We start from the raw sequence: 11,925 nt of genomic DNA, 5'->3' as shown, positions 1-11,925 counted from the left end.
GTGTGTGTGTGTGTGTGTGTGTGTGTGTGTGTGTGTGTGTGTGTGTGTCAGTAATAGGGTTTTTACTTACAGGCATAAGTCATTGGCTCCAGCTCAAAAACTGATTTTGACATAAGAGGCAGTGAATAATAGCAAGATCAAAGTTTGTTTCCCTAATATTGCTCCCTTCTGACAGCTCTGGCCCATTCCCATGGAAAATGATGAGACTTCACACCACCTGCTGTAATGAGGACACATGAGCTCCTCACAGCAAAATGCTAAAGCAGAGTGCCCACAAGGGACCCGGTGTATTCAGAAGAAATAAAAAGGCTCTGGGTCATGGGAGAAGAGGGAGAGAATTCTCTGTGATTCTGCCGTGCAGAGGCTCCCTGTCTCCAGTCACACATCCAGGGGAGCTTGCTGACTAGTTTCAGCCAATGAGACTTGAACAGACATGACCTTTGTAAAAGCCGAGGCATTTAAGTGCCAGAATGCCATTTCTATATTCTCTCTTGGCCTTTAGCAGTATGGAAGGAGAAGGAAGAAGGCGGGGAAGATGGACACAGACTGGATTCCCAAGTCACACATACAGGAGAGCTGTCCTCCAAGTCCCCTAGACTCCCAGTATATTTTCTATGAGCCTAAAATAAATGCTGCCAAAGCAAGCAGCTGAGTTTCAGAGCCAATGAGCTACCACAGCAGAGGATGACCTACCCTTGCTCACAACATGGAGGAATGAAGAGACCCCAAGGAAATCAGAGGGAGATATGAACATGGAAGACAAAACACAATTTACTATTAACAATGACACTGAAGCTGGCTACTGGTGGCTTACACCTGTAACCCTAACCACTCAGGAGGCTGAGATCTGAGGATCACAGTTCGAAGCCAGCCAGGGCTGAAAAGTCCTAAGACTTTCACTCCAAAACACTACTTAGAAAAGATAGAAGTAGATTGCTAGCCTTGAGCACAAAGAGGCTCAGGGATAGCATCCAGGCCCTGAGTTCAAGCCACAGGACTCACAAAAACAACAACAAAATACTGATGGAGAAAAAATAAGAAAGAAATCCGAATGACAATAGATTAAAAGCCTAAGCACTTATTCAAAGTGACTCAAGAAAAGATAGAAAACATGAATAGTCCAATGACCACTGAAGAAATCTGGAAAACTATCAAAGATCATCATAAATCATGTCCTTGGAAAGTTAATCCCAATCTTCAAAGTTTGAGTAAGTCCCCTCAACCTCTTCATTCCATTAGCAAAAAAAGAAAACAGAGCTCTTCATTTTTGCTGAAAGAACTGAGGTTTGACTCAGAGCTTCATGCTCACTCACTCAGCTTACTTGTTCAGTTGGTACTCTACCACTTGATCCATACCTCCAGCCCTACTTCTTACTAATTACTTTGGAGATAGAGTCTCATGGACTTTTCTGCCTAAGCTGGTCTCAAACTAAAATCCTCTAATCTCAGCCTCCTCAGTAGCTAGAATGTTAGGCATGAGATACTAGGGTACAAAGCCAAACAATTCATTTTTACACCCTCAGCAAAAAAAAAAAAAGCAAATGTCCTCAGTTATGAATATCAAAGGCAAAGTCCAACATGAAGCAATAAATCAAATCTAGCTATATAGGAAAAAGAAAAGAAAAACACGAAGCTTTGACAAACTTTAGTCAGGACTGACCGTGAGAGTTCAAGATCAGAAATGCTATCAAGGGTCAAGCATCCAAAACACATTAGGACTCACTGATGCATCCCAGCACAGAAAACAGTGTCTACAATCTACTAAGTGGTCAGTAAATATTCACAGAATAAATCATGGGGTGACTATTCATAAATTAAAGGCAAGAACACATTGTGATTATCAGTAAAGGATATAAAAAATTTAACTCAAAGAAAAAATTTAAAGTACAATAAAATTATGTAACATATAAAATTATATAATATGCAACGTCAAACATCATGAAGTTAGTAAGATGTGGATGCCCCAATGTTACCACACTATTTTACTTCTTTTCTACAAGTCCAAAACAAGATGACTATATATATATATATATATATAAAACAAGATGACTATATATATATATATATACACATAAACACAAAAGGAAGATGTAAAACTTATTCATATAAGATATGACTGTCCACTAGAAAATCCTATATACTCATTTTTTTCAAATATTTGAAAGTAATCCATGAGGAAGAGCTAAGAAAACAGTATTTAAAAATCATTTTCACCAGGTGCTGGGAACACATACCTGGTTAATATTAGCTACTTAAGAGGCTGAGAGGTGAAGATTGAGGCTCAAAGCCAACCTGGGCAGCAAAGTCTATGAGAATCTTATCTCCAATTAACCAGTAGAAAGGCAGAAGTACAGCTGTGGCTCAAGTGCCATAGTCCATCCTTGAGTATAAAAACTAAGCAAGAGTGTGAGGCCCTGAATTCAAGCCCCAGTAGAGGCTATATTTTAGCACTAAAGAGGAAAAAACAAAAACATGTGATTTGAATCACCAAAGCTATTCTGGTCTTAAATTCTTAGCCTCTGGGATTACAGGCATTCCCGTAAATACTAAGATGTCAATTTTCTCCATCTTAATGTATCATTGAAGAAAATGGTGAAGGAAGATAAATAAATAAGCATAATCAAGATCATAAGCTCCTCTTCTTTCCACAGAGGAGCAGTGTAGAGGTGAGCATGCTGATGGTAAATTCAAGGAACAGACTCATAAAAGTTGCAACCCCCATTCATCACATAGGGTCTCCTGATGAGCATTCATCCTTCACTCCCACTGGGGTGGCTAAGTCATTCTCAACTTCATACCAGAACTGATAAGGCAGGTCAAAGGAATAAACTAGCAATCCTAAAAACAGATACAAAATGAAATCTTCAGTCCCTGATAATAGTAGTACATAGGAATTAGATGGCCAATTTATAGTAGGGTAACTAATTATTTTTTAATAAAAGAATAGGAAAACAAAATGTGGCATGTAACTCATATCAACCTCCAAATTAGATGTCTGATGAAGGATCATCAGATCATTAATATTAAACTACTATAATGTGTCAGTACATATAAAATACATACTCACATGGTATTCAAAATTCACACATTCTTTGACCCAGAAATCCTACTAAGATTCATCCTAGAGAAGTAGACTGAAAAGAAATACTTGTCAAATGATCATCGGAAGGAAGCAGGGTGAATATAGGGGAATAAATACACTTAGCCTCCTTAATCAAGGGCTTATTACACATGGGTGGGCTTATTACACATGGCCTTCACCAAGCCTGGGCAAAAGGTAGTGCATTTTATTAAATCCAAAGGAATTTCAACGTAATTGTGTACATGTATGTGTATGCATTCACACACATGCATGCATTCTGATACCAAATCTTGAACTCAACATTTCATACTTGTTCAGCTTTCTTGCTCACAGCTGGTGCTATACAACCTGGGCCATTCCTCCAGGTTGGCATTTGGGGGGATAATTAGAGATGGGGTTGCTCAGATTTTTTTCCCAACTAGCCTCAAACTATGTCCCTCCAGCTCTCAACCTCCTGAATAGTTAGAGTTACATGTCTGAACCACCAGTGCCTAGACCCCCCCCAGTGCCCAGACCTAAAATAAAAATGGTGCCCCCCAAGGCAAAAGTGAATATGCTTAGTCAATATGATAAAGTGGAAAATTCAGATGTGATGAACAGTGGCATGTCTTTAGTGGAAATAGGGTGGTATGGGAGAAAATGAAGCATCCGTCATACAGTGCTTGAACATTAGGCTGAGCATGTGTGGTTTTCCTCAGTGGTGGTCTCCTTGGAAGCATTGAGCCATGGATACCAAGGATCTACAGTATTATACAGCCCAGAAAAAATATTCCGTAGATACAGTTACTGACCTGGGGTCATATTCAAGACATAGTATGAAGAGTTACCAAAAAAAAAAAAAAATGAGTTACAAAAAACAAAATCTAGTCGTGACTCTTCTATAGGAGTATACAGTTATGTGCTCCATAATCATGTTTCACCATTTTGCACGTTCAATGGTGGTCCCTCAAAATCCTAAGGTCAAGTGACATGATAGCCATCTCAATTTGTTCTACAATTGTCACACCATCAAGAGATCACCTTAGCAGTTCTGGTTCTCCAAGGATGTATGACTGTATGCATACCCATTAAAACTTAGAAAAATGTATCTTGCAGTCTGACCATGTACTACTATGGCATCCAGGCAAAAGGAAGGTTACTGGTGACTTCCCCTCTTTCTTTCGCCCATCAATAAATTTATGATTTTTCTACAACAAGCAAATAATGCTTATGTAACCCCAAAAAAGAAAGTTTAAAAAAAAGTAAATTGAATTCTGTGGGAAAATAAACATTTATTCTAAAAATACAGTCTAGTTAGAAAAATAAAAGCAAAAACATCTGGCTTCTTGGACAGAAAAGAACATTTGAAATTGCTAGAAGCCCACCATCTCCCAAGTCATTGGGGTTCTAGATCCCTGTGCCCGGGGGGAGCCCCGATCCTGCCCCAAGGGAAGCCCTGGACCCTTTCCTTTCTCCTCTTAACCTCCTCTCTCTACTCCAAGCACCTCAGCACAGAGCTGAAGCCTTTATTATTTGCTGTCCTTATCAAACTAGCATTTGGAATAATCTGCTCTTGATTACTAAGAAAGGAAATGCTTACAAATCCTCTAAAACCAACAACCACAATTTACCATTTTATTCACATGGCTAATAATCTCACTTTGAGAGAGAGACAGAAACAGAGAGACAGAGAGAATGGTCCTTTACAGCCATCATTAGAAATATCAGGGATTAATGAATCCCTTTAGCGGACAGGAGCAACCTAGGAGACCAGTTTCTTCAGTGACTTGCAGGTCTGGATAAGAGAATTCTGCGAGCAATCCAGGCAGCCTCAAGCTGACGACAACAGCCCAGCCCAGAGAAGAAGATCCAGCAGACCTGCACAGTAAGGAGCTTAGATACAAGAGCAAAGATTATTATCTGTAGTTGAGATCTGCCAGCCTGGATTACTAAATTCTGTTATTTTTCACCTATACCCACCTCAGCAGGGGGTAAGCTCTGTGTTTCCAGAACTCCACTAAAATCCTTGTGAGTGTAGGGGAGATATTTGCTTCTGAGCAGTCCTGCTGGACTACCACAAAGTCTGCAGTGAGGCCTGTGTTCATCTGGCATGCCCTAATCGCAGTCAGGGAAAAATATCAGGGAGGGAAGAGAGCTGGATGACTAATCTGGACTTGGTTCTGACTTTTCCCTAATGTCCTATTGATTGGGTCATGGCTCTTAAAAAGACTTGTTAAAGGGGCAGGGGAACAGCTGAAATGCTCCTTCAAGGAAAAGATCCTCTGTGCCTTTGGCATGAGCCGAAATGCCTGCAGCACCAGACCTCCTCTGTAGGAACTCTGACGCTTTGCACCCAGCTCTGGACCAGTGATGGGTGCCTAGATCATGGCACTGCATTGGGTGTGCTACATGCAACACAGATGCTTGGCACCAAAGCCCAAGGCTACCAAGCAATATCTTGCTTGCTAAGCAATGTCTTGCTCACTAAGCAATGTCTTGCACAGAATGGAAGACAGAGCTCTTGACACAAAACTTGGTCTTTATCTCCAATTCAAGACCTCTAAATGCACAGTCCAATGCCACATGACCATCCTTGACCCCTTCCACACACCCTTACTAACATGCTTTCTCCAAGATACATTGAATTTCATCCATAACAGCACAGACCCACAAGAGCATAGACACACAAGAGTATAGATTCATTTGGAGCCATCACTAGGTATCGCTGGCTATTGGAACTATATATGTTTATAACAGGTCCTTTAATTGTAGGAGGCTGTTTTTGGAAGAATGACTGGATAAACAGAAGAGGAAAATGACAATGATCCAAGCTATTTAAGAGGAAGAGATGGAAGCCTCCATAGTTGGAGGCCAGTCTAGCCTCACCCACCCAACTCCCCCCACCCAACAAAAAAGAAAGAAAAAATAAAAGTTAGCAAGACCCTATCTCAGAAAGCAAGCTGGGCAAATTGGTATGCACTAATGATCCCAGCTACACAGGAGGCATGGGTTCCAAGAAACATGGTCTAAGACTAGCCCAGACAAAAGTTTAAGACTCTATATGAAAGATAAATTAGAGCAAAAAACAAATGTGACTGGGGGGTTGGTTCAAGTTGTAGACCTGGCAAGTATAAAGCCCTGAGATCAACTCCCAGTATCCCCCACCCCCAGAAAATGACAAGGAAGTTTCTCATGCATTTGGTGAACCCCTCCTTATACTAGGCTCCCTTCAATCTCATCATAGCACTCTGAGATGGGCCTCAAATGTGCAGCTCAGGAACCAATCCTCCTCACAGTATCAGGTGCCAATTTTACTTCCATATTCTCTTTGACTTAGTAGGTCCCTTGGGTGCTAAGGTTTCATATCAGGGCTTTGTTTCACTCAACAACAACCAAATGTTACATTCCAAGAAAAATATTCCTTTACAGGATGGGTCTCACCCCAGTAGCCACTAGGTTATGTTGAATGTAAACAACAACAACAAAAAGATGTGGGTTTTTGCTGCTTTTTACTATATCCTCCTTAAATCTTGCTCTTATTCTGCTCTTCTAAAACGTGGTGGTACAGCTGTTCCTCACTCCTGGGAACATCAATTCCAGGTACATAAATAAAGAAGCACAGTCTCATCAATGAACAGCTTTCCATGATCTCCCCAGAGCCCCCGACCCTGTATAAAACACATGGGATCTTTTGCTAGCCACTAAATCACCAAAGAATTTCAGAGACATACTAGATACCAAGCATTAAAGCAGTTGTCCTGGTCCCCAAAGAGCTTAGTCTGTAGGGAAGAGAAATGAAAAGGAATAGACATTACATCACAAGTGAACCATCAGAACCATGGCACACTTTTAGAATGTAGGTTCCAAGAGGGCAGGGATTTAGCTTGTTCTTATTGCAATAATTCTCTGAACCAGAGCAGTGCCTAGCACACAGCAGGCATCCAATCGATGGGGAGTGAGTACATGTGAATATGCCACAGTGCACATATTTTGATGATAGAAGATTTGCCCAAAGACGGTTACAGCTAGCATTTGTTAAGCTAGGCACTATGCTAGGCACTTGCCAAAGGCAATCTGATTACTGTAATCACAATGAATTCATCCCCCTCGTGCATATGGGGATGAATCATTCCCATCTTGAAGATAAACAAATTAATGTGCAGAACTAGAAGCTCAAGACCCACTGGGCACATGGTAGCCAGGGAGTGACTCCCAAAGGGTAGAGTGGAGAGACAGAGGAAAGAATAACGCAGAAGGGAGTACTGAAGATTGAAGAAGTAGGTCTTTCCCCAATTCATTGCAAAGGTTTTCATCACTCTTTTCATAGCAGCTGAAGTCTTCCCTACTCCTTGGATAGGAGCACTTCAAGGGAAACACTAGTAACCTGGCAAAGTACATTTAAGTAGGACAATATCTACATTGTTCAGGTGGAATGACCCAATTCCAACCCATTTTAAAATCAAAATAAGTCCCAGACCCTGCCACTTACAGAGGAGAGCTATGAGGAGACAGGGAGAAGAGGCAACTCTCAAACCTACCTGCACGTTTTCTCTGAGAGCAGCCACCATTTCCAACACACACAATGGTATGAATCAAGTGTCTTGCCAAATGATACTTAAGAACTGCTTCATAACCCCATACCCACAGTCCTCACTACTTGCACTAATGTAAGAACCTACAAGCCCCATAGGATCATGACCCATAGGATAAAGAAAATGTTCCTCCTTCCATTTGCCCTCATGGGTCAAGAATAATCTGTTTTAATCTTGGCAATAAATATTGATTGAGTATCAGCTGTCTACAAGGCACTGCGCTCTATGTCCTTGGCATCCAAGGGCAATCAATATACTCTATTGGAGGCAGACAGGCAAGAAAATACAAAAGAAAAACAGAAGAACATTTCACGCAGTGGTGAGTACTAGACAAAAATGAAGAAAATGATCATAGAGAAAGTGAATGGGAAGTGAGGGCTTCTTGAAAGCCTTTGAGCTAAGACCAGAGTGATGAGGAAGAGCCATTCTCAGCCCAGCAGGGAAAACCGGAAAACAGCAAGAACAAAACCCCTGAGATGGGAATTAATTTGGTGTGTTTGAGGCTAGGAAAGCCAGGTGGCTAGGGCTCCAAGATGAGCAGAAGGTGAAACAGAAAATAAGTATGGGTGAGTCAGAGATGAGCCAAATCAGATAGGATCTGATAAGGAAATTAGAAAGACAGAATGCTAGCCGGGCGCTGGTGGCTCATGCCTGTAATCCTAGGAACTCAGGAGGCTGAGATATGAGGATCGAGGTTCAAAGCCAGCTCAGGCAGCAAAGTCCGTGAGACTCTTATCTCCAATAAAAATCACCAGAAAACTGGAAGTGGCTCTGTGGCTCAAGTGGTAGAATGCTAGCCTTGAGCTGAAGAACTCAGGAACAGTGCCCAGGCCCAGAGTTCAAGCCCCACGACTGACCAAAAAAAGAAAAGAAAAGAAAGATAGAATGCTAAGTGGAACAAGATGCCATTGGACCTTTCACACAATAGAGTAACAAACTAATATTTGCCTTAAAAGGTTCACTCTGGATTTCATTAAAAAAAAAAAAAAAACTTGCCAGGTGCTGGTGGCTCATGCATATAATCCTAGCTATTCAAGAGACTGACATCTGAAGATGGTGATTCAAAGCCAGCCCAGAAAAAAAGTCCATGAGACTTTTATCTCCAATAAACTACTCAGAAAAAAAAATTGAGAGTGATAATGCTGTGGCCTAAGTAGTAAAGTACTATTCTTGAGCAAAAGCAGCTCTGGGACAGCACCTAGACCCAGAGTTCAAGCTCTAGGACTGGCAAAAAATAATTAATTAATTCCACTGGTGACAGTGGCTCCTACCTGTATCCTAGCAATTCAAGGAACAGAGAGTAGGAGGATCACAGTTTGAGGCCAGACTTGGCAAAAAGAAAAAAACCTTGCAAGAACCCATCTCGACCATTAAATACATGCCTGGGATACCAGCTACACAGGAAGTATAAACAGGACAGCTTGGGCATAAATGCAAGACCCTATTCAGAAAAAAAAGAAAGCATAAAGGACTGGAGGCATGGTTTAAGTGGCCTAGCACCTGTTCAACAAGCATGAGACTCTGAATTCAAACTCAAATACTACAAACAACAAAAAAAAGAACAATAAAAAGCAGGAAAAATATAGGCTGGTCTTCATTTTACCTGGGGTGCCATCTGACAGAAACAGAGTTCATAAACATGCCAATATCCAACAGGGTCCAAACAAACAGTGACCAGATACATATACTTCTAAGAATGCACTTCAATAGGTAGGGCCACATTTCCTTATTCTTTTTTTTGCTACTCCAGCACCCCACTACAGTAATGGGGCTTCAATTCTGCTCAGATCAATTTTTCCAAAACCCAGTTTCTCCTCACTCATCCTTTTTCCCTTTATGAATGAGGGTGAAAAAAATAAGGCATTATGCCGATGACACAAAAATCTTACCACCTTAAAAAAAAAAGTCCTAAAGAAAACACACAAGAGTTGTATTTCAGGGCAACAACATAAATACCTCCAAAACATATAGATTCAAGCACTAATCAGAAAATCCCAAGACAGACAGAAAGCAACAATCTTATGTCCAGAGTCCCAGACCACCACCTCTGCTGACCCCTTGGTTGGTCTGAGGTGGTGAATGATGCCGACCTTCAGGATGATGCAGAAATCAAGATGTTTTCCAAAGACTGGTTGGCTTGACAGTCATTCACTAAACAAGGAATACCAGGAGAACATTTTCTCAGCCACCAACATACCAAAGATCATCCATGTGAGGCTATATTTGTGACAACACCATGCCAAAAATCTGGGCTAATCTGACTCTGCTATTCATAAATTCCCCCCTCATGTTAAAGCACATGTGTTTAGGAAGGAAAAAAAAAAAGAATCCAAGTCAATTTTAGACATCGTAACTTGGAAACCATCTGGAGTCGCTGGAACGGTAAGAAACCACCACATCCCCATCCCCTGCCCTCAAATGCCCACTGTATCTAGGGCAGTATGTTTAGACCAATGGGAGTTTAGGTGTCCTCTACTCCCTAGGGAAATCCCCACCCCCAACCCTACCAAGTGCCAGCACAAGCTCCACTTCCCACCCAAGGAAGGTATTTGGTTTCTCGGTGAACCCTAGTGGAGAGCCCTCGATGTTGTATAGAGCTGGCACTTGAACCGCACCCAAGGCTGGGTGAGTTCTTTGCTTTGCTATTGCTTTAGAACTGCACCCTAAATTCCTTTACCACAACAGACATGGGAAACCCTCCCCTGGGCCCAAAGAGTTCCATGAAGGAAAGAAAGTAAAAATCCCCTCTTCCTAAAAATCCTGTGTTCACAGCATCTCTAGTTTTTGGAAGAGACCCACCAGAATCTTCCTTATGTAACCTTAATAGATGCTGCTGCTGGCACCCCACAGGGCCGCTCCTGAAGACACTGGCCCAGATCTAGCTCGTTTTCACCAAGAGGAGAACAGACAGGGTCCTTGCAGCTTCCCAGGGCCGGGCTCTTCTGGGCTGTGGGACCTCTGTCCCCCCTCACCTTACCTGGCTGCCATTCTGAGCTTATCTCCTCACCTAAAGAAGCTGGACCTCCCTTTGGGCAGCCCTCCCCCCCTCCTCCCCCCCTCCCATCCTCCCTCCTCTGAAATCAGTCTTAGGACCATGCCCACAGCAACGCCATGCCACCACCAAGTCCCTTCCCTCCCCTCCCAGGCTCTCCCCGCCATCCTCTGGCCACCACCAAAAACGCGTGAAGAAACCCAGCCAGGACAAGCGATCCCAAATCTCGTCCAGTCATAGTCCCTAGAAGCACACAGGGCGGGAGGGGCAGGCCGACCAGGCCCAACACTCCCCCCCCCCCTCATCCCCACCCGCTTCTCGGACAGCGAGACAGCCTGGAACATCGGCGCAGGGGCCGGGAAGGGATCTCCGGAGACTGACTGGGGTTGCTGGCGGCTTCCAGCACCACCCGAGCAAAACACCTGTTTCCAGGAAGATGGGCAGCCGCGGGGAGAAGGAAGTCCCGAGGAAAGGAGAGGAGGACGAGGTGCCGGGGAGGGGGCGGGCAGCCGGAGACGCAGGTGAACGGTGCGTCACACCCGGGCGCTTGGCAACCCGGACCCGCCTGCAGCGAGGGGAGAGGAGGAGGCTCCGGGGGTCTGAAGTTCGAGGCGAAGAGGGAGGCCCCCGCCCTGGGGGCGCCGGGGACCGCGTCGGGGAGTGGATAGGGGTGGGGAGGGGAAGAGGCCGGCGAGCGCGCGGAGAGGGCAGGAGGCCGGCGGGCTCCATCACCTGCGCGCCCCGCGGACGCAGCCGAGCCCCGCGGGCGCGCACGGCCCCGCGGCTTGACCTACCTGCCCACCGTCTGGTTGGCCAGCTGGCGCATGCGGTTGAACTGCTTCTTCATGGTGGTCTCCGCTGCCTGGCTCGTCCGGGAGCTGGAGGAGGACGGAGCAGCCCGGAGCCCGCCGCAGGGTTACATGGCTCCCGCGCGCGGAGCCTCCGGGCGGCGGCGGCACTGCGGTGCGTCCGGGAGCCGTCTGGCCCGCGCGCGGCTCCCTCCCGAGGGCACCACCGCCTACTTCTCCTCCTCCAGGGCCGTCTCACGCCGCATCCTGCTCAGGCGCGGAGCGGCGCCCTCATAGCGACGCCCCGGGGCCGACCTCGGTGGCCGCCCGGTCTGCCCGGGCTGCAGCCCCGCAGCCCTCCCCCCCCCACCAAGCCCCAGCCCGGCGCGCGCGGACTCGGGAGTCTCCGCAGGCTGGCTGGCCGGCTGACTGGCCGGGAGGTCCTTGTGCGCCTGTGCGGAGGCGCGGCGCATGCTGGGACTTGTAGTTTTC

General features: G+C 44.9%; 1 protein-coding gene across 1 annotated transcript in view; it reads right to left on the bottom strand.

Moving 5' to 3' along the window:
• Nucleotides 1-11,487, bottom strand: part of Arhgap44 (Rho GTPase activating protein 44) — a 155,201-nt gene extending 143,714 nt beyond the window's left edge. The window contains exon 1 of the mRNA XM_013013045.1: nt 11,440-11,487. Within this exon, the coding sequence (XP_012868499.1) occupies nt 11,440-11,471 (32 nt within the window). The 5' untranslated portion in view covers nt 11,472-11,487. The remainder of the gene's footprint in view (nt 1-11,439) is intronic.
• Nucleotides 11,488-11,925: the final 438 nt, after the last annotated feature.

This window comes from Dipodomys ordii, unplaced genomic scaffold, assembly GCF_000151885.1.
Source record: "Dipodomys ordii isolate 6190 unplaced genomic scaffold, Dord_2.0 Scaffold19, whole genome shotgun sequence".
NCBI lineage: Eukaryota > Metazoa > Chordata > Mammalia > Rodentia > Heteromyidae > Dipodomys > Dipodomys ordii.
Note: the sequence above shows the minus strand (reverse complement) of the source record. Positions and strands in the feature narration are given on the sequence as shown.